The sequence below is a fragment of the Capra hircus genome, chromosome 7, assembly GCF_001704415.2.
Source record: "Capra hircus breed San Clemente chromosome 7, ASM170441v1, whole genome shotgun sequence".
Lineage (NCBI taxonomy): Eukaryota > Metazoa > Chordata > Mammalia > Artiodactyla > Bovidae > Capra > Capra hircus.
The window spans coordinates 87279189-87307079 of NC_030814.1; the positions used below are offsets into that span (position 1 = coordinate 87279189).

The 27891-nt window shown below is 40.8% G+C and overlaps 1 protein-coding gene across 1 annotated transcript; it reads right to left on the reverse strand.

Moving 5' to 3' along the window:
- On the reverse strand, positions 20364 to 26967 carry HINT1 (histidine triad nucleotide binding protein 1). The gene is made up of 3 exons (XM_018050711.1): positions 26717 to 26967; positions 21821 to 21925; positions 20364 to 20686 (listed from the first exon to the last, which is right to left on the reverse strand). Exons 1-3 carry the CDS (start codon positions 26963 to 26965, stop codon positions 20522 to 20524), a joined length of 519 nt encoding a protein of 172 aa, XP_017906200.1. The 5' UTR covers positions 26966 to 26967; the 3' UTR covers positions 20364 to 20521.

Sequence of the window (27891 nt, forward strand, 5' to 3'; positions counted from 1 at the left end):
TGGCTGCAGTCACCATCTGCAGTGATTTTGTAGCCCCCAAAAATAAAGTCAGCCACTGTTTCCACTGTTTCCCCATCTATTTCCCATGAAGTGATGAGACCAGGGCCGTGATCTTAGTTTTCTGAATGTTGAGTTTTAAGCCAACTTTTCCACTCTCCTCTTTCACTTTCATCAAGAAGGTTTTTAGTTCTTCTTCACTTTTTGCCATAAGGGTGGTATCATCTGCATATCTGAGGTTATTGATATTTCTCCCAGCAATCTGGATTCCAGCTGTGCTTCATCCACCCAGAGTTTCTCATGATGTACTCTGCATAAAAGTTAAATAAGTTAATACAGCCTTGACGTACTCCTTTTCCTATTTGGAACCAGTCTGTTGTTCCATGTCTGGTTCTAACTGTTGCTTCCTGACCTGCATACAGATTTCTCCTGAGGCAGGTCAGGTGGTCTGATATTCCCATCTCTTTCAGAATTTTCCACAGTCTTTTGTGATCCACACAGTCAAAGGCTTTGACATAGTCAATAAAGCAGAAATAGACGTTTTCTGGAACTCTCTTGCTGTTTTGATGATCCAGTGGATGTTGGCAATTTGATCTCTGGTTCCTCTGCTTTTTCTAAAATCAGTTTGAACATCTGGAAGTTCAGGGTTCACGTATTGTTGAAGCCTGGCTTGGAAAATTTTGAGCATTACTTTGCTAGCGTGTGAGATGAGTGCAATTGTGCAGTAGTTTGAGCATTCTTTGGCATTGCCTTTCTTTGGGATTGGAATGAAAACCGACCTTTTCCAGTCCTGTGGCCACTGCTGAGTCTTCCAAATTTGCTGGCATATTAAGTGCAGCACTTTCACAGCATCATCTTTCAGGATTTGAAATAGCTCAACTGGAATTCCATCACCTCCACAAGCTTTGTTCATAGTGATGCTTCCTCCTAAGGCCCACTGACTTTGCATTCCAGGATGTCTGGCTCTGTTAGTGATCACACCATTGTGATTATCTGGGTTGTGAAGATCATTTTTGCATAGTTCTTCTGGGTATTCTTGCCATCTCTTCTCAATATCTTTTGCCTCTGTTAGGTCCATACCATTTCTGTCCTTTATTGAGCCCATCTTTGCATGAAATGTTCCCTTGGTATCTCTAATTTTCTTGAAGCGATCTCTAGTCTTTCCCATTCTATTGGTTTCCTCTACTTCTTTGCACTAATCACTGAGGAAGGCTGTCTTATCTCTCCTTGCTATTCTTTGGAACTCTGCATTCAAATGCATATGTCTTTCCTTTTCTGCTTTGCCTTTCACTTCTCTTCTTTCCTCAGCTATTTGTAAGGCCTCCTTAGCCATTTTGCTTTTTTGCATTTCTTTTTGGGGGATGGTCTTGATCCCTGTCTCCTGTACAATGTCACGAACCTCCATCCATAGTTCATCGGGCACTCTGTCTATCAGATCTAGTCCCTTAAATCTGTTTCTCACTTCTACTGTATAATCATAAGGGATTTGATTTAGGTCATACCTGAATGGTCTAGTGGTTTTCCCTACTTTCTTCAATTTCAGTCTGAATTTGGCAATAATGAGTTCATGATCTGAGCCACAGACAGCTCGATAACACATAAAACAATGTGGAGTTATCTTATTTATTCCCTTCCTGCCTGCCTATAATCTAACTTGCATGGTACAGCATAGATCCATGAAGGCAAGGAATTTTCTTACTTTATTCAACATTGTATCCCCAGTTGCTCTAATGGTACTTGGCACAAAGTAAGTGCTAAGGAATTATTTGTAGAATGAATGAATAGATGATTCCTTGTCAAAATGATTATCTTTAGTATCCCATACTTTGTGTCAATCATTTATTAATATTGCTGATTTTTTCATGTGCTTCTGTCACCATGATGGTGCTGATATTAAGCGGTCATCTGTTTCAAACTGACAGACTCATCAGAAATCATAGCACCCTGGAAATCCTTCAAGACTAGGAACCGTAGTACAGTTCTTCAGGAAGATTTTTTTAGAGGAAGAGGCTGAGCAAACACATTGCTTTTGCTTGGGCTTTAAAGCAGCAGCAAAAGCAGAGGTTCAGATACAGTGACCTTCAGTGAATTTCCTAAGAAAAGGAAAATTTACAGGATCAGAATACCTGCTGCTGAGAACATATAAATCATGTATTTATTCTTTGTTTATTGTGGAAGCCCAGCCTCACACTAATTATTGTCAAAGTGTCAATAAGGGCTCCTTTCCTTCCCAAACAAGAAATGTGTGAAGGGGGAAAGGAAATCCCCTTTATCCCACTGTATAGAAAGGCAGCATAATTAGAACTCCTACAAGTCAATTTATTCAATCAATAACCTCACAGATCAAAGCAGTGCTGCTTATGAAAAGTTGGCCAAGGGGAAATATCCTAACCATGTACACAGATAACTGGTTAGTAATGGAATGAAGATCTTCAGTCAGATTCTTTATTTCCGTTTTGGAACCTCAGTACAGTAAAACAATCTAAAAATTAAATAGAATAAAATAACTTTTTAATATTTCATCATGCTTACTCTATACAAACGTACAAGCCTAAATGATCAATAAAGAAGATGCAAAGTAAGTTAATCAAGTTCCCTTTCAATCCCATTACCCTTATGAAGTTATTCAGCAAACGTTCATGTACTCTGTGGACTGCTATGGTGTGCTAATCCAGGCAGATAAACTCTTAGCCTTGTACCCTAAAGTAATTCTCATCACACCATGCCCTTGGACATGGCATGCCCTAATGACAAAGTGTTCCATACTGAAGCTGACAGCTCTAGTGATGAGTATTCAACACAGGTCAGTGGATTTTTGTCAAAATTTCTTGACCGAATGCGGAGGGAGGCTTGGTGCCTTCATGGTAGAGGCATTTCCCAGAAGCCTGGGAAGAAGATCAAGGATATTAAATTTTGGTTTTTGATTTTCTGGGCAGGGCAAAGGCAAATCTTGAGCTCTTTATTTCTCTGTGAATGTTTTGTATTCTTTGCTGATTCTTCAGAGACTTGAGGCTCAGAGAGATCTAGGACTACAAGTATTCCTTGGGCACTCCAGCAGAAATTTCCTAACTGACTCCCCAAACCTTTCATTTCCTTCAGAAGAACGGGTGATGCCTTCTTCCTGACTTGATTACAGTCCAGTCAAAGCATTTGGGGAAAACATAAAGCCATTCTTGAAGTTTTAAGTGGTCAAAATCATATGCAAGACTTTGAATTCAAGTCAGTTTAGCCTAAGTCTTCATTCATTTTCTTTCAGTTGGCTGATCAACAGGTACATGCTGAGAGCTGCTTTATGTGCAACAGAGGATATAATGAGCGATGGAAAGTCTCCATTTAAATAGGAGAACTATAAACATCATACATACCAAAAAAAAAAAAAGCCATATATAAGCACAGGCATTGCTATTGATTCTGCCAATGGGAAAAGATCACTGCAAACAGAGCGGTTAAAGAAGATTCAACTGACTTCCCTGGTGGCTCAGATGGTAAAGCGTCTGTCTACAATGCGGGAGACCTGGGTTCGATCCCTGGGTCGGGAAGATCCCCTGGAGAAGGAAATGGCAATCCACTCTAGTACTATTGCCTGGAAAATCCCATGGACAGAGGAGCCTGGTAGGCTACAGTCTATGGGGTCGCAAAGAGTCAGACACGACTAAGCGACTTCACTTTCACTTTTCACTTTCAACTGAAAAAAGCAAAAACAAAAATGATACCAGGGATCTGCTTGGACAGATGATTAATATGTAAATGCAGAGAAAAAAAAACAACAGATAAGCAAAATGGGGAAGAGTTCTAGGGCACGAATGTGCTGTCAGACACGTTGCAGAGAGTCCTGATGTGGGCACAGTGGAGGACAGTATTAGAGATATGTGTTGGAACCAGACTGGAAATCCTTGAATGCCAATTTACGCTTGATCTTCTAAATAACAGGGAAATTCTAAATGTTCTTGAATAATGGAATTATAGTATCTTTGAACTAGAGGTACCTTTAGAAGTCTAAGTAGTGCTCTCAGAAGATTGCTGTGAAAAGGATGGCTAACGAGATTAAAGGACAGAGTGGAAGTGAGGGGATAAGACAGATGATAGGAGCTTAAACTTAGAGTGGGGACTCCAGAAGTCAAAAGGAGTCTAATACGAGAGAAGTTGTGAATTAAGAATTGACAGTCTTTAATGACAGATCATGAGATATAAGGAAGAAGAAGGAGTCTAAGATAACTCCAAAGTTTCAACCTTAGATGAGTACAACAATGGTAGTACTCATCATCAGAGAAGTCTGTTGGGGACCGGGGCTGGGGGCAGACAATAATGATACTTATAGTAAGTTCAGCTGAGGTGAGCAAGGATATCCAAATGTATTTCCACAGAGTGGTTGAATCTTTTTACTGGAATTCAGATGTGTTCAAAGCTAGGGATGTGGATTTGGAAGTCATTTGTGTGGAGGATTGTGCCAATATTGAAATTACAGTCTGAGAATAACCTCTGACTTCCAAGAAGCCACAGATATTGTGGCTCTCTTATGTGGACACACAAGAGAATCATTTCCTATGTTTTTGTTATCCCAAGAGAGAGAATAGTAGGTAGAGTATATTCCACAGTTAGTACTTTTCCTTAGAAATCACAATAAATACAATAAAGTCAATACATATTATATAGAATAGTAAAACCTATTTCATATTTGTCTTTGCATTCCCTGTACCTTGTACACAGTATGGCCCCCCAAAAAATGTGTTGATTAACTGAAAAGCTAGCTTTTAAGATAGTATACTTTGAAAAGGCATTAGGAAGGGTTTACATTGCTCAGTTTTTATCCTAAGTACTTTTTGTTGAGAATATAGTAAAAAGTCCACAGAAAATGGAAAAACTCTGGTTATTTTTTCCAAACGGAATGAGAAATATGAAAATTCTTTCTTTTACATCTTAATTTATAGTTAGTAAGAGTTTGAGGGGCCAGAAAAATCAACCTTGAATCTTTATTGTTACTGTTAATTTTCCACGGTAATGCTAATGCTTTGCCATAAAAGTTAGGACCTGCTTATATATTCTTTTTATTTGCCCTATAAATCATAGAATCAAAATTTTTGAACTGGAAAAATCTTAGTGCTTGTCCACTTTCAATGGTAAAAAATGTAGAATGCTAATAAATGTTTGACATCTATAAGACTTACCTCCTGTGTCTTATCTCTCAACCCTAATCTGGACATTTTTAAAGTCTACATTCTTTGCTTGTTTGAAACCCCCTGTATTAGCAGTGTATTTAATACATGGTGTTTAACAAACACTTGTTGACTTGTATGCAAGTCTGCCAGACAGGCCCTAAACATGTAATCACACACATACACACCAGGATACACACAGTAAAACTTGCCCAAAATAGGGACTAGAAAACCATTAAGGGTGGCTTTTAATTAAACAGTAGTAAAATACTGTTGGTGTCAGTGAAGGTCCTAGACTTTTTGGAGAACAGGGTAGCAAATAAAACACTATCTTTCACAGGAACTTTTCTGAAAGCATTGCCAAGCAGGATTGAAAAAATAAGTTTCATGATATGGTTTATAGCTTGTCATTGAAAAATTTTGCCCATATATTTTCATTTATATAGTTACTTTTTATTTTTTTTAATTTACCAGTGTTTCCAGAGAAACCTACCTACAGATTGCTCTAGAAGTAGCAAGTTGATAGTTTCTCAAACGAATGCTCTCAGTCACAAAAGCAAAGGCAGTGGCTCTCCCAAGCATGAGGCCGGGTTTCTGTTACCTTCCATGGAGGATTGCATCAGACAAAATGAAAGGCAGTTCTACATACTAAACAGTAAATTGTCGTCCTCTGATTCTGTTGAACATATACACACACAAAATGCTCAGAGGGTATGAACATTTTTCAGAAGGACCTGTGACTTTAATAAGCACAGCTTCAGACAAAGCATTTGCAGGGTCTCCTATGAGCCTGCAGAATCCAGTAAGGTGAGGGCCAGCCGACACGTGTTCTAACGGCTCAGCCTGACTAGTGTTCATTTTATGGTGCTGCTCTGCCCTGCTGTGGGAACACTGAGAAGTACATGAGGGGATGGTGCTCAGAACTCGGAATCAGTGAAAATAGATGCCTTTCGTCAGAGACAGAGGCAGAGCACAAATTAAAAAACAGAAGCTTCTCTTTTAATCAGAAATCCACACTAAATATTCACATTTTCTGAGTATAGTATTACTATATGCAAAAAGATAAAATACAGGTAACTTAGAGGAAAAGTGATTTGCCAACATCAGATGGCTTTTAAGTCAGCCACTTACAAAGCTGAATTCAATGTTCAACTTATCTTCTGATTTTCCCAAGGTGAAATGTTTTTTGATGGTGTACAAAACAAGGTATGGGTTTAAATGTAAGAAGTAAGGAGAATAAAGATAATTAACGTGTGCTGCACAATGGCTACACATCAGGCACCAAATAAATGCTAATTTGTTTAATCTTCACAGCAAACCCATGAGATGAGTACTACCTCTCTGTACTTTTCCAAGTGTTTTCACTTAAGTGTTTCCTGTTGCTCCGTACACAGTCCTCTGAGGGAGATCAAGAATCTCATGGTGCACAAGACACCTCGAAGACCCTGAGACAAATAAGTAGGACCCAAACTTGCCGTGAGATTCCGAATCTGAGTTCCGGTACCCTAGTTCCCAGCGCAGCATTTACTTAACTTACACCAAGATGTACGGTTTACAGCCCTGAAGAAAAACTGTTTACCAGACTATCTTAATTAGGAAACACCTATCAAAATCAAATAAACAAAAAGCATTATGACTGCATCTTACATGTTTTCTGTGTACTATGTTTAATTTTTACCATTGTCGGAAAAATGATGCAGACTAAGCTATGAAAACAGTAAACCATAATTATTTATTTATTATTTACTAAGCAGACTTGTTTTCAGGTAAGTTAAGTAGCATTAAGTCCCATATAAAGGCCAACAGTAAACTTTTGAACTTTCTCAAAGCTCCTCCCCCCGCCCTATTAGTCTGACCTATTTACTTCAACCCTGTTCCTAAAATCTAGACATGAGATTTCCAAGGGACTAATATGGCTTGATGCTAACCAGCTATTCACTTCCAACCTGGTTTTTGTTGATTTGGAGGTTTGTTTATATTTTTGTTTTGTTTTGGTTTGATTTTCTGTTGCATTGGAATGAACAACTACCACCGTTTAGATTTGTAACCTTCAATCTTGTGGTAATTGTATTTGAAAACTGCATTCTAAATTTAGCTTGATTTCACCAGCAAGCTTCTCAAGATCAAGATAGTTTATATATTTTCAGACAGACTGTGCTCATGTGAGAGTTTACAGTGACAGCCACATATTAACAAATGTGAGGGTAAGGATCAAATTAACATGGACTTGACAGAGCAGGGTTCCGCACTTATAACTGGGTTATGAAAGGTTATCTGCAGGTTAACTGTATGGAAACTGTTATGTGTTTCCCACCTAAAAGTTAGTATTAAAAAACATTTATTTTAGCATAGCATTTTGTGTTACAAAATTATTAACCACTGGATCCCTGCAAGACCTCTGCAACAAGGGGCCCTGTGTGAACTCTGAACCTTCATTTGGTTCACCTTTCTGCGAGGGGCATGGAGCAATGTGTCCACAGGGCCACGAGGATGAGCCCACCCAGAGTCTGTTACCGTCTACTGGTACCTGGCTCCCAGTTCACTGGGGATGAGGGTGAAGGGATCTTTGTAGGGAGGTGGAAGGAGTGTGGTTATGAGAGCCAGGGTATAGACACCCTGTGCACTGCCTCAGGGGAAAAGGGAAAGAAGTGGGAAGCCTGTAGACCTAAAGCCAGGCTGAGGACCAGCCCTCCATGCAGTGCCACGCTCTAGGAAACTGAACTTAGCCTTCCAGGTCCTTAGGAAGGTGTATCAGCCAAGAAGAAGGCCAGAACAGAATATTTTGTTGAAATTTTATTAGATTTTAAAAAAAGGAGCAAACCAACAAAACTTGGCAAAATACAGAACCAGGCAACATACATTAGAAGCACTCATAATACCTAGTAAGTACATAAAAATGTGTTCAACCTGGACAAAGTGCAATACGAATCAGTCAGTGAGACACTTTTTCTGCCTATCAGATTGGCAGCAATGAAAAGATTGATAAAATATAATATTGGAGTGAAAATACCTCACTCAGAATGGGAAAAAAATATTTGTAAGCCATATATCTGATAAGGGACTTGTATCCAGAATGTATAAAGAACTTAAAACTCACTAGTAAAAAGATCACCCAAATGGTCAGCTGTCATTGAGGGGTGTATGTGTGCTGTGTAATCAGCAAAAAGAAACACAGGAATACACACAGTAATAAGTCTTAACTAGGTTCATTGGCTAAAGTACCTGGTAATAAGCAATTCATAGTGGGGGAGAGAAGAGTCCCGAATCTGCCACTTAGCCTCTGAGGAAGAGGAGGAAGAAAGTAAAGGTGACCAACTGGCCAGATGGGCAGCCTCGGGCGAGCCCCCCGACCTGGGCGTGCTGCGTGTCTCCCCGACGTTGTGGGTCACCCAGGTGAGCAGCTGGTCCTGCACCCCTTCCTTCCTGAGGTTTGCTCCTCTATTTAGTCTCTCACTTGAACCTCACAAGATGCTACATTTCTAGCCTCTTCTCTGAAGAAAAGCAGAGGTTAATTACAGCTTCCTATCAGATCTAGTAGTGAGGAGCCTGGCAGGCTACACCCGTGTGGTCACAAAAAGTCAAACATGACTGAGAAACTAACACACACACGCACACACACATGAAATTTAATGAGACCCCAAAGTACATGACTATGGTTTATGAATAGCACTCACCAAAAGTGTACTTGTTCTGTATAAGAAGTGGCCTACTAGAGCTTCTAACCGTATACTGCACTTGGAAAAAAATTACACTCTAGAAAATTGACACTCTGCTACAAACTGTGAACAAAATAAAGCCTTCTTTGCTCTACTTTGAGTTATATCTTTATTAATTATTAAGGCTCAGTCTTCCAGTTTGCAGCGGAAGCAGAAATTCTCTAACCTCATTAGCCATTCGGGGAAACTAAAGGAGTTCACAAAGCCTCCGGGGATGATTCCCTCCATCTAAAGACTGGCGTTATCTATAAGGTGAAAATCACTGTTGACAAGTGAAAAGATGTCTATAACCTGCAATGCAATTGATATAACAAGAAAGATGTCCTCTCGAGGCACAGACACACCCTCTCCGAGATAAGAGCTCCAGAAAGCATAGGGCTTCCCTAGTGGCTCAGTGGTTAAAAAAAAAAAAAAAAAAAAAAAAATCTGCCTGCAAATGCAGAATCAAACCCTGGGTTTGATTCCTGGGTTGGAAAGAGCCCCTGGAGGGAGGCATGGCAACACACTCCAGTATGCTTGCTTGGAAATCCCATGGACAGAAGCGTCTGGTGATGCTACAGTCCATGGGGTCACGAAGAGTCTGGCTTGGCTTAGCGACTAAACAACAAGCATCAGTTCAGTCACTCAATCATGACCGACTCTTTGTGACCCCATGGACTGTAGCATGCCAGGCTTCCCTGTCCTTCACCATCTCCTGGAACTTGCTCAAACTCATGTCCACAGAGTCGGTGATGCCATCCAACCATCTCATCCTCTCTTGTCACCTTCTCCTCCTGCCTTCAGTCTTTCCCAGCATCAGGGTCTTTTCCAATGAATCAGTTCTTCGCATCAGGTGGCCGAAGTTTTGGAGTTTCAGCTTCAGTCAGCATCAGTCCTTCCAATGAATATTCAGGACTGATTTCCTTTAGGATTGACTGGTTGGATCTCCTTGCAGTCCAACAGACTCTCAAGAGTCTTTTGAACACAACAGTTCAATAGTATCAATTCTTCGGCACTCAGCCTTCTTTGTGATCCAACTCTCTCATCCATACACGGCTACTATAAAAGCCATAGTTTGACTAGACAGACCTCTGTTGGCAAAGTAATGTCTCTGCTTTTTAATATACTGTCTAAGTTTGTCATACCTTTTCTTCTAAGGAACAAGGATCTTTTTTAATTTCATGGCTACAGTCACCATCTGCAGTGATTTTGGAGTCCAAGAAAATAAAGTCTGTCACTGTTTCCATTGTTTCCCCATCTATTTGCCATGAAGTGATGGGACCAGGTGCCATGATCTTAGTTTTCTGAATGTTGAGTTTTAAGCCAGCTTTTTCACTCATCAAGAGGCTGTTTAGTTCCTCTTCACTTTCTACCATTAGGGTAGTTATCATTTGCATATCTGAGGCTGTTGATATTTCTCCCAGCAATCTTGATTCCAGATTGAGCTTCATCCAGCCTGGAATTTTTCATGATGTACTCTGCATAGAAATTAAATAAGCAGGGTGACAATATACAGCCTTGAAGTACTTCTTTCCCAATTTGGAACCAGTCTGTTGTTCCATGTCCAGTTCTAACTTGCTTCTTGACCTGCATACAGATTTCTCAGGAGGCAGGTAATGTGGTCTGGTATTCCCATCTCTAAGAATTTTCCACAGTGTGCTGTGATCCATACAGTCAAAGGCTTTGGTGTAGTGAATAAAGGAGAAGTAGACGTTTTTCTGGAACTTTCTTGCTTTGTTGATGATCCAGCAGATGTTGGCAATTTGATCTCTGATTCCTCTGCCTTTTCTAATTCTAGCTTGAACATCTGGAAGTTCTCGGTTCATGTACTGTTGAAGCCTGGCTTGGAGAATTTTGAGTATTACTTTGCTAGCGTGTGAGATGAGTGCAATTGTGCGGTAGTTTGAACATTCTTTGGCATTGCCTTTCTTTGGTATTGGAATGAAAACTGACCTTTTCCAGTCCTGTGGCCACTGCTGAGTTTTCCAAATTTGCTGGCATATTGAGTGCAGCACTTTCACAGCATTGTCTTTTAGGACTTGAAATAGCTCAACTGGAATTCTGTCACCTCCTAGGGCCCACTTGACTTCACATTCCAGGATGTCTGGCTCTAGGTGCATGATCACACCATCGTGGTTATCTGGGTCATTAAGATCTTTTTTATATAATTCTTCTGTGTATTCTTGCCACTTCTTAATATCTTCTGCTTCTGTTAGGTCCATACCATTTCTGTCCTTTACTGTACCCAACTTTGCATGAAATGTTCTCTTGGTATCTCTAATTTTGTTGAAGACATCTCTGGTCTTTCCCATTCTGTTGTTTTTCTCTATTTCTTTGCATTGATCACTGAGGATTGCTTTCTTATCTGTCCTTGCTAACAAGCATAGAGCCCAGTATTAACAAATCATCCTTCTATGAAAGGAGACAGGAATTCTGTTGCTGACTATCAGAAACATCCTTGCAAAACGTACAAGGACAAGATGCTGAACTGTCAGGGACACTGGGCCCGTCTCCAAAGATCAACCTCAAGAATGTAGAGAAGGAAAATTATGAGAAATCCTTTATAGCAGGAGTGGTTTAAACTGGCCAGTGCAGGGTACAGTGGCTTTAGCCTTAAACAGAAGGCAGCCCCAAATGGGACACATTAGAGCTCTGGTTCTATTATTATCTCCTCTGCTGTTGTCTTGGAAGAAATACTGCACATTCCCATGCCTGAAGTGACTCAGATCCACTGGTGTGCTGAAGCTGGTACAGTGGTTCTCAATAGCCAATTGTTAAATTGTCAGTAATTTTGCAAACTAGTTTTTAAACACAGCCATTGTTAAAAATTAAATTATACAAACTTACAATTAAATAAGTTATATTAAAAACAAAGGCAACACTCATGTTCATAACAGCATTATTTACAATAGCCAAAAGTAGAAACAACCCATGTAGCTATCAATAGTTTATGTATAAATAAAGCATGGTATATACATGCAATGGGATAGTATTCAGCCTTAAAAGGAAGGAAGTTCTGACACATCCTACAACATGAATGAACCTTGAGGACATTATGCCAGTGAAATATGACCGACACAAAAAAGACAAATTCTATCTTTTCTGCTTAAGTGACATATACAGAGCAGTTGAAAAACCATCGCATAGAATGGCTTGCCAGGGCTCAAGAGGTAAGAGGAATGGGGAGTTGTTGAATGGGTATAGTGTTTCAGTTTTGCAAGGGAAAAATTCTGGGGATTGGTTACACAATAATGTGAATCAACTTAAAACTTACTGAACTATCCACTGAAAATGGTCAAAATACTGTTTTCTATTATGTGTATTTTCCAGCAGTTAAAAATTTAACAATTTTTTAAAAGCAAAGGTAATACAATCTCAATTTCCTGGTTTCATAATAGTTGATAGTTATGTAAGGTATTACCTTGGGGGAAATGGGTAATGGGTACACAGAACCCTCCTCTGCTATTTTGCAACTTCTGTGAGTCTATAATTATTTTTAAAAGATTTTTTAAACAATATATACTCAAAAGTTATCACTTCCTAATTATTATACTACAGTTTGCAATAATCTATATTCTTGAGATTATTTATAACTAGGTGGAAACTCTAAATGTAATGCTACTGCACCTCTCAGTTGGCAGCTTAAAACTGGCCCTGATTTTACACCATGAAAATCAGCAAACCCTACTGATCAGGGCTTCCACCTATCAACCCCTAACTGGTTGTTACACCTTTACCAGCAGCCCATGGTCCAGGGGCCCTCATATGAAGTCCTGGGCTTTTAAGAGGATGAGACAAATAAGGGGACTAACAACCTCAAGCAGTTGCTTAGAAACTTCAGAGTTGGAGAATTACAGCCAAGTTAATAGTTAATTAAGCTGTGATAGTTAATTCTGTGTGTCAACTTGACTGAGGTAAGGGATGCCGAAAGAGCTGAAAAAAAAAAACATTATTCAGGGTGCATCTGTGAGGGTGTTTCTGGGAGAGACTAGCATTTGAATCAGAAGACTTAGGAAAGAAGACTCTTGCTCAGGTATCATTTTATCATATCATTTTTCAAGAATTCTCTCTCCTCCTCTATCTTTCCCATCTGTCTACAGGAGCTCGGACTTCTGTCTTTTCCTGCCTTTGAGTGTTAGGCTATCAGAGCTCCTGGTTCTCCAGCCTTTGACATTGGGATTTATACCAGTCTCCCCCTTGTTTCTTAGGGTTTTGTATGCAGACTGAATCATACAGCCATCTCAGTGGTTCTCCAGCTGGCAAATGACAGATCATGGGCCTTCTCGGCCTCCATAACCATGGTGAGTCAACTCTTATATTAAATCTCCTCTTAATCTCTTTATCTACATATATTCTATTGGCTCTGTTCCTCTGGATGATTAGTAGAGGCAAAAGAGAAAGACCTGACAAGCAGGTTTGTGACAGGTGAGGGCCGACTGACTGTGGGTTTTCTCGGCAGTGGGTTTTCTCCTGCTCAGAGCTTTGTACCCTGGGGCTCATCCACTCCCTACCCCGACTTCACTGGCACTAAAGCAGTGTATCTGGCTTCCCCCTATTTCCTGCTTTTGGAGTGGATATAATCTTTTTAAAATTTTGGTTATGATGGGGCCTATGGACACTTTCGGAGAAGGCAATGGCACCCCACTCCAGTACTCTTGCCTGGAAAATCCCATGGACGGAGGAGCCTGGTGGGCTGCAGTCCATGGGGTCACGAAGAGTCGGACACGACTGAGCGACTTCACTTTCACTTTTCACTTCCATGCATTGGAGAAGGAAATGGCAACCCACTCCAGTGTTCTTACCTGGAGAATCCCAGGGACAGGGGAGCCTGGTGGGCTGCCGTCTATGGGGTCGCACAGAGTCAGACACGACTAAAGCGACTTAGCAGCAGCAGCATGGACACTTTAAACTTTCTAAAGTAGGAGATTCAGGAGAAATTTGGCTCTGAACAGGGATTATTTCTGAAATTCTGAAGAAAATATACTCCTTCCATGAGAGCTTCCCAAAACCATAGCTATAGAAGGAACCCCAGTCCTGCTCAAGCATCTAGTCCCTCACTAAAACCAGCAGGAAAAGAAACTTGAATAATTTTAAACTTTGTGGACTTTTAAATCACAAGACCAAGAGATTTGATTTTGGGTTTTAATTCCTTTATTCAAATTGTCTCTGGGCTTAAACTTATTAGACTTTCATTTCGAGAATTTGATAAGAAAAGACTAATATTCACATTATATATAGTTCCATATTTTTAGAGTTTTTATTATTAGAAGACCTTACTATTTTTATTCAGTCTTATGCAGAACCTCTGATGTGCTATGTTGGCGATATAACTGGACACAGTTTGGCATGGAAATATGAAATTATTTTCAGCCTTTGAAATGAATTATCTTTAGTGTTGACTGATTAGTGTATTTTCTTACCCATTTCCTAGCCTTCTCGGATCAAAATCTACACTCCCACCAACAAATCCAGAATAGTGCCTAAAACAGAAGTAGTTAGTTTGGCAAGAGCAGCTTATGAAAGGGCAACAAAACTGCGAACAGCCTATGGTGGACCACAGGCTTAATAATTCAGCCAGTGGATTAGAAAAACAAAAAGCCAAGGAACATGGGAATGGAATTCCTTTCTTCTACTCCTGGCTTCCATGAGGAGGGCTGAGGTTGGAGCGATTTCTCTGATTGGTAAATCTGTAAATAACCACTAATGCAAGTTCTCAGCTCTGCTGTTCTTCCTCTTACAAGCCAACTGCCCTCAAGAGGCTCACATCCCCTGCTAACCCACCAAATCCCTTTAACCCTCTTTGGGTTAATCTCCTTAATTGTGGGTTAAGTATTAGCAGGGATACATGGTTACAGACCTAGAGCCACATCCTCCAACCTCCTCTCTAACAAAAATGAAGATGTGATTAAAATGTTGGCCTCTATATTTACTCTTTTGTTTTCTCAGTTTGCCCAAAAGTTGGGCAAGGGAAAGGGGTGTTAGTTATTTGGAATCCTCTAGGGAACTTAATGCAAAGTATTTCCTATCTTCCAAAGAGAAATGCTATTCATTAGGCTTTCAAGAGAGTAAATAACAAAAGCTATTATAGAATCATAAATACACCTCGTAACTGAATCTCGACACACAGTGTCTTGAGTGAGAAGGGTTATGTCCTCCATTTAGCAAACATGAGCTTTCTCTGATAGCCATCTTCTTTCTCTGAAACATTTATAACATATTTAATGAAATAATATAAACTGCAAAATCATCCTACATGCAGAATATGCTTAATTATTTCCAACAGAAAAAAAAATCATCCTTTGTCTTCTGCCTAACCATAGTTAGTAGGAAACAAGTATTTGAATGAGACATTTCATAAACTTTAGAAAAGAAAATGCAACTCCTATTTACTAATAATATAGCATATTTTTTTAAATTCACAGCATTAACAAAAGTTCTGAGAAAGACCTTTTGAAGTAGAACATAATTTATTTTAATAACAAAAATGTGCTCCATTAAAGTTTTACTGAATGACAAAATGCAGTCCACCAAAAACCTTAATGCCCTCCTGAATCAAACCTGTACTGTGTGGCCAAATATAAGGTGATGTGATAAAATACAATTTTAAAAGGATAAACTCTTGCTCTCAAGAGTAACACTCTTATCAGTCTCATAGCTGGTGATGACCTTTGGACCGCTTTATTTTTAGATGCTGCTGATGCTGTTCACAGAAGAGCAGATACATCATATAAAGAGGAAACAGGAGAAAGAATAGTGACAGGATGTCTTTTTAATTTTATTGGAGTGTAGTTAATTTACAGTGTTGTGTTAGTTTTGGACATAAAGTTACTCAGTTATACATATACATATATTCATTCTTTTCAGAGTCTTTTCTCATATAAGTTATCACAGAATACTGAGTAAAGTTCCCTGTGCTACACAGTAGGTCCTTGTTGGTTCTCTCTCTTACATGTAGAAGTGTGTGTATGTTCATCCCAACCTCCTGCTTCATTCATCCCCATCGTGCTTCCCATTTGGTAACCATGTTTGTTTTTGGTATCTAAGTCTGTTTCTGTTTTGTAAGTAAGTTCATTTGTGTTTTTAAAATTAGACTCCACCTATGAGTGATATCATGTGACATTTGTCTTTGACTTACTTCGCTTAGTATGATCATCTCTAGGTCCATCCATGAGCTTGCAAATGGCACTATTTCGTTCTTTTTATGGCTGAGTAATACTCCATTGTGTATGTGTACATCTTCTTAATCCATTCCTCTGTCAGTGGACATTTAGGTTGCTTCCATGCCTTGGCTATTGTGAATAGTGCTGCAGTGAAATCACATGGTTTTTATTCTTCAGTTAATGTGGTTATGTCATGCTAACTGATTTGCAGATATTTAAGAATCCTTGCATCTCTGAAATAGAATTAAATCTCACTTGATCATGGCACATGATCTTTTAATGTACTGTTGGATTCAGTTTTCTAGCATTTTGTTGATTTTTTTTGTGTCCGTGTTCATCAGTGATATTGGCCTTTAATTTTCATTTTTAGTGGTATCTTTGTCTGGTTTTGGTATCAGGATGATGGTGGCCCCATAGAAGGTCATTCTTTCTTTCTCAGATGTTCAGCAGTATTAGAAGCAATCACAACACCTGTACAATCCTGAATTCTGCTCACCTTTCATATCTTCCTGTGGCAGTAGGACGTGAAGTCCAGTCTTGCCCTCATTTGACATATTTAGTACAGGTGCTCCATGGAATGTTTTAGCTATTTTAGTACTAGTTACCATGGGCTGTGAAAATCCATTTTGTTAATGGTATCTGGATTCTCCTTGTCTTCATCTTAAAATTGGCCAAGTAACTAATCTCAAGTCTCCACCACCTCACCCCATCCTTCCTTGAGTATCTACTGCGTGCAACCTTTCATGGCAAAAATTTCTCCAACATTTAAGTACGTATATCAATTTTTAATGGCTAGCTCACAGATTACTGGTAAAACAGGCAAGAATCAAGAGAACCTGTGCAGATAATACCACAGCCAAAAACAGAGCCAGAAAGGTCGTCTGTTGGGGCCCTGCTGCTGCTGCCACTGCACACAGGAACTGCAGCTTGCCCTGCTGTCATTCCTGGATCTAATACTGGATCCGACAGTTGGCAGCACAAACACTGTTGTGTCTGCCAACTGGATGCTGCTGCCACTGACACCAGAAAGCAATCTCCACTGTCTTTGTTTCTTTGTGTCATTAGTTTCAAATTCAAAATCTCAGGTGAATCCATCTGATTGGCAGGGCCTAAGTGAAGGGCTTACATCCTAGCTGGCAGAGGAGCTAGAATACTAGATGTCTTTTCACTTGGGAGATAAGGAATCCCTTAAATTCAAAGGGAGTTCAACTGGTGAACATCAGAGATTACAAGTATCCATTACGCATTTGGGCTTCCCCGGTGGCTCAGAAGTTAAAGAACCCACCTACAATGCAGGAAATCTGGGTCTGATCCCTGGATCAGGAAGATCCCCTGAAGAAGGGAACGGCAACCCACTTCAGTATTCTTTCCTGAATAATACCATGGACAGAAGAGCCTGGTGGGCTGCAGTCCATGGGGTCACGAAGAGTCAGATACAACTGAGCAACTGACACTTTCACATTACACATATAATTTCTGAGTAAATGCTGCAGGATGTAATAAGATGAACACAGTTTGGTTTTTATCAATAATATATTTAATACATAGAGCATAGTGCATTATCTTGTTGGTGGTGGTGTTCAGTTGCTAAGACCTGTCTGACTCTGTGACTCTGTGGACTGTCGCATGCCAGGTCTCCCTGTCCCTCACCATCTCCCAGAATTCACCCAAGTTCATGTCCATTGAATCAATGATTCCATCCAACCATCTCATCCTCTGTCGTCTCCTCCTGCCTTCAATCTTTCCCAGCATCAGGGCCTTTTCTGATGAGCCATCTCTTCACATTGGTAGCCAAAGTATTGGAGCTTCAGCATCAGTCCTTACAATGAATATTCAGGGTTGACTTCCCTTAAGATTGACTGGTTTGATCTCTTTGCTTGGACTCTCCTTGAGGGTCCAGCACCACAATTCTAAAGCATCAATTCTTCAGCGCTCAGCCTTCCTTATGGTCCAACTCTCACATCCATACATGACCATAGCTTTGACTATACAGACCTTTGTCAACAATGTGATGTCTCTGCTTTTTAATACACTGTCTAGATTTGTCATAGCCTTCCTTCCAAGAAGCAAGTGTCTTCTAATTACATGGCTACAGTCACCATATGCAGTGATTTTGGACCCCAAGAAGAGAAAATTCGTCACTGCTTCCACATTTTCCCATTTGCCATGAAGTGATGAGACCAGATGCCATGATCTTAGTTTTTTGAAAGTTGAGTGTTAACCCACCTTTTTCACTCCTCTTGCACTTTCATCAAGAGGCTCTTTAGTTCCTTTACTTTCTACCATTAGGGTAGTTATCATTTGCATATCTGAGGTTGTTGATATTTCTCCCAGCAGTCTTGATTCCAGCTTGTACTTCATCCAGCCTGGCATTTCACATAATGTACTCTGCATAGAAGTTAAATAAGCAGGGTGACAGTATACAGCCTTGACATACTTTTCAATTTGGGACCAGTCCATTGTTCCATGTCCAGTTCTAACTGTTGCTTCTTGAACTGCATATAGGTTTCTCAGGAGGCAGGTAATGTGGTCTGGTATTCCCATCTCTTTAAGATTTCCAGCTTGTGATTCACACTATCAAAGGCTTTTGTGTACTCAATGAACCAGATGTTTTCTGAAATTCTCTTGCTTTTTCTATGATTCAACAGGTGTTGACAATTTGACCTCTGGTTCCTCTTCCTTTTCAAAATCTAGCATTGGAGAGGGAAATGGCAACCCACTCGTGTTCTTGCCTGGACAATCCCAGAGAGAGGGGAGCCTGGTGGGCTGCCGTCTATGGGGTCACACAGAGTCAGACACGACTGAAGTGACTTAGCAGCAGCAGCAGCAGCTTGTACATTTGGAAGTTCTTGATTCATGTACTGTTGAAGCCTAGCTTCAAAGATTTGGGGCATTATTACATTTCAAAATTTTGTATTTTTATTTATGTGGGGGGCTGCACTGGGTATTTGTTGCACGTGGCTTTTCTCTAGTTGGGGGGGGGCGGCTACTCTCTAGTTACAGTACACAGGCTTCTCACTGTGGTGGCTTCTCTTGTTGCAGAGCATGGTTTATAGGCACCTGGGCTTTAGCAGTTGTGGTACATCAATTTAGTTGTTCCGCTGCATGTGGGATCTTCCCAGACCGGGGATTGAACCTGTGTACCCTGCACTAACAGGTGGATTTTTTAACCACTGGGCCACCAGGGAAGTCCCATCATTATTACATTTTTTACAGTGGCACAAATCCCTCCAAAAGTCCTCCCCTACCCTAGACCTTCCCTCACAAAGTCAGTCATAAAAATACATAAAGCTATACAGTATCAGGGGAAAAAAATTTTTTTTTAATAAATCCTCCTAGAGTGGGAAAGACTTTTAAAAATGTGAACTGAATTAAAATTTGATACATTAACTTTATATTTTAAATACCATAAACAAAATAAAAATGACAGAAAAAAATTCCCTTGTAAGATATACAGCTAGTATCTCTAATCCTCCCCCCAAATTTTTTTAAATCACCAATAAATTAAAAATCTAGAAGAAAAACAATTTGTAATAAAATGTGTCAAAATCTACTAAAATGGTCTTGGGGATTAAAAATGGAAGGAACTTATAAAGAAAATGAGCAAAGAGACAAAAGCAGACAAGGAATATTAAATAAATTTTAGAAGCTGGAAAGTGCCTATGTTAAGGAAAGCAGAGAAACAAAGCCATCTGCCCTGTACAACCTCAGAAAGGCTAGGGTATGTGGCAAGACCAAAAATAAGTGTCAGTCTACATAAGATCTCAGATCCTGAGATTTACCTACCTCAATTCTACGTAGCCAGATTCGTGCAAAACTTAAAAATATTTTTGCTAGTGTGCACATATACATTCAAAACAATGAGTTTTCAATTTGGAGAATTAATTCTAAATAATATATTTTCAAAGTCTTTATAATAAATACTCAGGGTAATAAGGAAACACTACTGTATACCTTCATATGATCATCAAAGTTTCTGTGAGAAACCTACTTTCATCCCTTCCAAATTATCTCCAATAGTCCGGGGAAAACATGTGAGCTGGACACCAAGCATTTGTAGTGCCTCAACTGTCACTTTCTAGATCAATCACATCACTTCCTTTGTTCTTAGAAAAAAAAAAAAAATTGGATTAGATAATCTTCTCCTGGACTGATATTTTACTCTAAAAAGCATATTTCAAAGATGAAGCTAAGTTTATGAAATTTTTTAATTTGTCTTCAAAGATCAGTCACACCATTATAACCACATACACAATGCTGAGTCCTCCCTGGGGAGAAGAAACAAAACCTTCTCAGGTATGAACTCTACCTTCAAACATTCCAACAAACATATTTTTAAAAGTAAGTCAAATACAGAATTCAGGCCATGCAATGGTGTCTTTTATTATGTATGGGTTTTTTTAAATTATTTTTGCAATATCTCCATACACAGGCAGAAAAAAAAAATTGTTTAGCATATTGGAACTTGCAAACCTGATCACTGCCTAGAGAAGGCAAAATTATCCCTATAGCACACTTAACCAGGAGGCCAGTTCATCTGCCGACCTCCTAGAACATGGAGATGAACATGATAGACAGACTGGCCCCCATCTGAACCTTCATTCACCACCATTCGATAGCCCTTCTTCAGGCCCAGATCAGCAGCACATTTCTTGCCAACAATCATCAAATGCCCAAGAAGCTGGAAAAAAAAAAAAAAAGTTTCTTAAGCACTAGTAATTTATAGCTTTATAGTTTCTTGTCCTCATGTAACAAACTACCAAGTTGAAAAATTTAAAAGCTACTAAATTGAAACAGACTTTGGGCAAGTATTTGGAAACATTTTTAATCCTAATATAATCCTATTAGGTATTTATTAATTACTAATTTCAATAAATTACAGGCATAAATCTGCTCAATTAAAACAATTTTAAGATCATACTCCAAGTGGTAATTTACATGTTCTTAGTAAAGCAGACACCTTGCTTGCTTGTTATGGGAGCATATTATCAGTTGGGACAGATTTGGTTATGCTGTGGTAACAAACCACCCAAAAACCTGGTTTACATCAAAGATACATTTCTTGTGTTTACTCCATGTTGATCACAAGTTGACCAGGCTATATATTGCAGATCTTTTTCACTTTGAAACCCAGGTTGATGGAACAGTCTCTATATGATCACAGTGGCAGAGGTTACAGGGAATACGGCAGACCAGGTATTAACTTCTTTCAAAAGACATGTATCACTTCTGCTTGTACTCATTGGTCAGATTAAGTCACAAAACCAGGCCCAACATCAATGAGGCCAGAAGTATAATGCACCCCTACAGAGAAGAGTGAGCAGTTATGAACAATTACATGATCTACCACAAAGAGCACTAAGAAAAATTTTAATTGAGGCCTGTACATCCTGGTAAAGTCAAATTAATTTTCTTTCCTTTAATGGCATTAATAGAAGAGCTATTGAACTCTCTCCTGTATGATACACTATTTCTTATTAAGGAAAAATGAGTCTCACCAACTAATCCTTGCTTAGAATCCTTTTTGTTTAAGAATTTGTGGTGACAGATGTTAAGAAGACTTGCTGTGATAATTTTGTTGTATATACATAAATCAATATGTTGTATACCTAAATCTAATATAATGTCATATGTCAATTATATCTCACTTTAAAAAATGACACTATTTATACATTGCATTGAAATCCTAATGATTTTCTATTTTTCCTCAGTATGCCCTTAGAAAAACAAACATGTGACATAACCTTAAGGGCGATATTTTGTCTCCCAATTTAAAAAGCAAAAAAAAATTAATGATGTTAGTAAATGTACTTACACTTTCATCATCATCTTCTGCTGCAGAAATCTGGGATATATATTTCTTGGGTATCACCAGAAAATGTGTTGGTGCTTGAGGGGAAATGTCATGGAAAGCAAGACACTGGAAAAAAAGGGGGAAACAAATCAAAATTTCCATATATAGTCTTACAGCCTAAATTTATCACTTTCACACTAACCCCATGGGAGAAACTCTGGGGTTCCCCAGTGGTAGGAGATCAGAAGTGGACATAATACTTTTCATGGAACTTTTCATGGAACTTACAGTCTAATGGGAAGACTGACTTTTTTTTTTTAACTTTATTTTACTTTACAATACTGTATTGGTTTTGCCATACATTGACATGAATCCACCACGGGTGTACATGTGATCCCAAACATGAACCCCCCTCCCACCTCCCTCCCCACAACATCCCTCTGGGTCATCCCCGTGCACCAGACCCAAGCATGCTGTATCCTGCATCGGACATAGACTGGTGATTCGATTCTTACATGATAGTATACATGTTTCAATGCCATTCTCCCAAATCCTCCCACCCTCTCCCTCTCCCTCTGAGTCCAAAAGTCCCCTATACACATCTGTGGAAGACTGACTTTAAACACATAAAAGTACACTTAACCAAAGTTTCGACATGTTAACACATAAAAGTATACTTAACCAAAGATTCGACATGTTATAAAATACAACAACAAAGATCCTACAAGTTACAAAGGAAAAGTAACAAGTTCAGTAAATGATTATCACAGAAAAACCTAATTTTGATTGGGTGGTCAAGGGCAACCATTCTGAGATAGCTACATTTTAACCAAGATCCAAAGGTTAAGAAGCAATTAGGCATGCTAATCATTGTCTACTATTCCAATATATTCTCATGCAACTTTTCCTGCTCAAGTCACACTGTCCACCTCTCTCCACCCTCAAGGCTTTCTCAACTGATTTTCCCTCTACTGCGAAGATCCTCTTTTTCCACAACCCCAACTTTTGTCTAACTTAAACTACTATTCATTCCTCAGCTAGTAGCATATACATCATTTCTAAAGGAGATTTTTTTTAAAATTTTGAATTTCATATTTTTTATTGTAGTTTGGGGGGGGGGGGGCTTTCCTGATAGCTTAGTTGGTAAAGAATCTGCCTGCAATGCAGGAGACCCTGGTTCAATTACTGAGTCAGGAAGATCTGCTGGAGAAGGGATGGGCTACCCACTCCAGTATTCTTAGGCTTCCCTTATGGCTCAGCTGATAAAAATCCACCTGCAATGCAGGAGACCTGGATTCAGTTCCTGGGTTGGGAAGATCCTCTGGAGAAGGGAATGGCTACCCACTCCAGTATTCTGGCCTGGAGTAGTCCATGGACGTATAGTCCATGGGGTCACAAACAGTTGGACAGGATTGAGCGACTTTCACTTTCACAGTTGATTTATAGTGTTGTGCCAGTCTCTGCTGGACGGCAAAATGATTCAGCTATACACATACACATTCTTAATACTCGTTTCCATTATAGTTTATCCCAGGATACTGGATATAGTTCTCTGTGCTATACAGAGTAGGACCTCGTTTATCCATTCTAAATGTAACAGTTTGCATCTACAAATCCCAAACTCCCATTCTACCGCCTCCCTCCCCTCTTCTCCTTGGCAACCATAAGTCTGGATCTCTATGTCTGTGAGTCTTATTTCTGTTTTGTAGATAGGTTCATTTGTGCCATATTTTAGATTGCACGTATAAGCGACATCACATGGTATTTGTCTTTCTCTGACTTAATTCACTTAATGTGGCGATCTCTAGTTGCGTCCATGTTGCTGCAAATGGCATTATTTCCCTCCTTTCGTGGCTGAATAGTCTTCCTTGTATATACATGCACCACATCCTTATCCATTCACCCGTTGATGAACATTTAGGTTGTTTCCCTGTCTTGGCTACTGTGAATAGTTTTGCTATGAACACAGGGGTGTATTTATCTTTTTGAATTATGGTTTTGTCTAGGTATATGCCCAGCAGTGGGATTGCTGGATCATATGGTAATTCCATTTTTAGTTTTCTGAGAAACCTCCATACTGTTTTCCATATGGCCATACTGACAGTCTAAGACAGTTCCCTTTTCCCCATACCTTCTCCAGCATTTTTCACAGAGTTTTTAATGACAGTCATTCCGATTCATTACAGTTTTGATTTGCATTTTTTAAATACTTAATGATGTTGAACATCTTTTCATGTGCCTACTGGCCATCTGTATGTCTTTGGAGAAATGTCCCTTAAGGCCTTCTGCCATTTTTTGACTGGGGTATTTTCTGTTGTTGAGTTGTATGAGCTATTCGTCTATTTTGGAAATTAAGCCCTTGTCAGTTGCATAGTTTGCAAATATCTTCTCTTAGACATAGGTTGTCTTTGTTATGGTTCCTTTGCTACACAAAAGCTTGTAAATTTGATTAGGTTCCATTTATTTTTTTATTATTTATTTATATGGTTGTGCTGGTCTTTGCTGCTGCATGCAGGATCTTTAGCTGCGGCATGCAAACTTTTAGTTGCAGCATGTGAGATCTGTTGTGCGTGTGCTTAGTCACTTAGTCGTGTCTGACTCCTTGTGACCCCATGGGCCCCATGGACTACACAGCCCGCCAGGCCCCTCTGTCCATGAGGATTCTCCAGGCAAGAATACTGGAGTGGGTTTCCATGCCTTTCTCCAGAGGATCTTCCCAACCCAGGGATCAAACCCAGGTCTCCTGCAATGCAAGCAGATTCTTTACCATCTGAGCCAGCAGGGAAGCCCATTCCCCGATTAGGGATCAAACCCAGGCTCCCAACATTGTGAGTGCAAAGTCTTAAACCACTGTATCTGTTTATTATTTTTATTTCTATTGCCTTGGGAGACTGACCTAGGAAGACATTGGTATGATTTATGTCAGAGAATGTTTTGCCTATGTTCTCTTCTAGGAGTTTTATGGCGTCATGTCTTAGGTTTAGGTTTAAGTCTTTTAATATATTTTGAGTTTATTTTTGAGTATGGTGTGAGGAGGTGTGGTCACCTTCATTGATTTACATGCAGCTGTCCAACTTTCCCACAGAGTCCAACATGACTGAAGCGACTTAGCAGCAGCAGCAGCAGTCCAACTTTCCCAGCAGCACTCAAAGCAAATCTTTTGATTCCAGTGCCCCCCTTCCAGAGGGTGGGAGCCCTAGTTGTGCAATTTCCTGGTTTTTTCCTTTATGGCAGTGGTCACTTTTATAATGAGAAATTTGCTGATTATCTAACACTGATTTCTTCCCACTTTACTCAACTACTTAGGAAATATATCTATTTTGTAGAAATGAAGAGGATAGATAACATTTAGACTAATTACATACCCCTTGAATAGTTTTGAATCTTGTTCTCTAGTGAAGGCAGAAGCTTCTTAATAGAACCTTTTCCTGCTTAACTGTCTCCAGGTAATTATACTTGGTGCTCTGTACAAATATGCTGTATCATGATTGCTTCTTGCTGTTATACTGTTGGAACTCAGATGATTCAAAAGTCAGTATTTCAACGATCACTTATTAAAAGCAACCAGAAGTATTTTTGGAGAAGGCAATGCCCACTCCAATACTCTTGCCTGGAAAATCCGATGGACCGAGGAGCCTGGTAGGCTGCAGTCCATGGGGTCGCTAAGAGTCAGACACGACTGAGCGACCTCACTTTCATGCATTGGAGAAGGAAATGGCAACCCACTCCAGTGTTCTTGCCTGGAGAATCCCAGGGATGGGGGAGCCTGGTGGGCTGCCGTCTATGGGTTCGCACAGAGTCGGACACGACTGAAGCGACCTAGCAGCAGCAGCAAAAGTATTTTTAAAGAAATACACATTTTCTAAAACAAAAGCATTTCCCTAACAGATAAAAAGGGTATTTAAATAAATTCACCTCGAGGAATTACAACTTAGGTGTTTTGAATCTAAGAACACTACTAGTAGCATGTTTCCTTATAGTCTGTATTTCATAGTGAATTTATTAAAAAGTTTACAAAACTTTTATGTAAATCAGCCATCCTGTCCAGCTTTATCTGAGATCCAAAATATAACCTCCCACCAAATATTTTACACAACATGTCTCAAAGTCAAATGAACTCGGCCTTTCTAAAACAATTTCAACCTACAGTAAGGTCAAGAAAAACGACACTCTTAATCTTTTGGCATAAAACTACTTCCTGTAAAATACTGAAGGAATACTTCGGTATTCCTTCCTGGGAGGGACTAAAGGAAAGCAAATCCCAGAAGCAGGTTCACTCTTGGGAGTTCGAGGCCCGAGAAGAGGAGGGGAAGGAGAGTGGGGGTCAAGGGGTGGCTGTCGGTGAGCGTCCCTCGCGGAGGCCCAGGGCGTCTGCGCCGCCCCCAGGCCGTGCGCCCCCGGCCTCTAGCGCAATGCGGCGGGGAGAGGCGCCCGGAAACGTCCCCGGCTGTGAGCGGGAGATCGCGGAGATTGGGCCCGAGTCAGGGTGCGATCGGGTTTCTCCCTGTCAGGCAGAGCGCTGGCGAGATTGTCAGATTCCTTAAACAGTCGAAGTACGAGGCAGCCCGGGAGCCGGCGGGCGCCCATGCCGAGGACCCGGAGCGGTCCCCCCACCCCCAGCCCAAAGCGCCCAGACCCCGCGTTGCGGGCCCGCGAGCGCCCGGCGGCCTGGCCCGCGCCCCGGGCTGATAACGCGTAACCGGAGCGCCGGCACGCGCCGGCCGGCCACCTCGGAGCGACCGCGGCCCTGCCCGCTGGCTGGGGGCCCGAGGCCGAGGCCGCAGGAGAGGGCCCCGTGTCTTCCCTTCTCCCCGGCGCCCGCCGACCCTTCCCATCCCTCCCCTCCGCGGGAAACCCGCGTGTCCACAGGCGCCTGCCCCGCCTCAGCCCACGAGCGCGGCGGCGCCCGGAGCCTACCTGGTCATCCTCATAAATGATTTTGGCTGGGATTTCCTTGCGAATGATCTTCCCGAAGATCGTGTCGCCGCCAGGCCGGGCGACCTGAGCCTTGGCAATCTCATCTGCCATCTCTGCCTCCCTCCCGTGCAGCCGGCGGGGGAGAAGGCCGGGAGGAGGGAGGAGCCGAGGGCGCGGGCCGAGGGCGGGAGCGCGCAGACAAGCTTGCGCAGGGATCGCCGCTAGCACGCCCCAGCAACTCGTGCGCATGCGCACTGGCGACTTGCGCTTGGGTGTTGCCTTGCGCGCCGGAGCTCTAGGGGAACCCGGGAGTGAGACCCAGCCAAAGAGAGGTTCTCGGTGACAGGACCCAGCAATCGGCACCAAGGTCGTTTTTCTTTCTTCCTTTCTTGTCTCTCGAGGAGCGTAGTTACTGCAGTAAGCCCCTCGCTTGTCTTATGGACGCTTGTAGGAAAAATTGGATACTGTAACTGAAAAGATTTGAAACCTAAGCAGTGCTGGCCGTTTTTGCTGGCAGAGACACCGTGATACTTGGTTTCTCAGCTACATAGGTCTTAGCTCCAGCAAGTAAGCCCCCTGCATTAATTTTCCTTTTCTAGCAGTGGTTCACGACTGCACGTTACAGTTAGCTGGATAGCATGTAAAAAAATCTCTGAACTTCGCCACACCCCAGATGAGTTAAATCAAACTCTGGAGGCATCAGTAGTTTGTAAACCTCCCTAGGTGGTGGTGGTGGTTTAGTCACGAAGTCTTGTCCGACTCTTGTGACCCCATGGACTTAGCCCACCAGGCTCCATGGGATTCTCCAGATAAGAATACTGGAGTAGGTTGTCATTACCTTCTGCAGGGGATCTTCCCCACCCAGAGATGGAACCCGTGTCTCCAGCGTTGCAGGCAGATTCTTTACAGATTCAGCCACTAGGGAAGCCAAACCTCCGTGGACTGTTCTGCAAAGAATTATTCCCAGCGGTAATCAACATAATGTAAGATGCCCCACCGTAAAGGAGCAACACCTTTCTTAACCCCCACATACCCCTCCATATCTTTGCTCCTTTTAGGAAGAGTTTTCTATATATTGTGTCTACTTTATAGTTCTTTTTTGAAATTATTTGCCTTTTATCAAGATCACTAAGGACCTCCACTTACAATATCCTATTCAGTTCAGTCGCTTGGTC

Excerpts from the sequence above, each read along its gene's own strand:
- HINT1 (XM_018050711.1), bottom strand. The coding sequence starts at position 26,965 with ATGCGCACGAGTTGCTGGGGCGTGCTAGCGGCGATCCCTGCGCAAGCT. Across the intron at positions 21,926-26,716 it reads TCATTTATGAGGATGACCAG|TGTCTTGCTTTCCATGACAT; the intron begins GTAGGCTCCGGG and ends CTTTTTTTCCAG. Across the intron at positions 20,687-21,820 it reads CAGAAGATGATGATGAAAGT|CTTCTTGGGCATTTGATGAT; the intron begins GTAAGTACATTT and ends TTTTTTTTCCAG.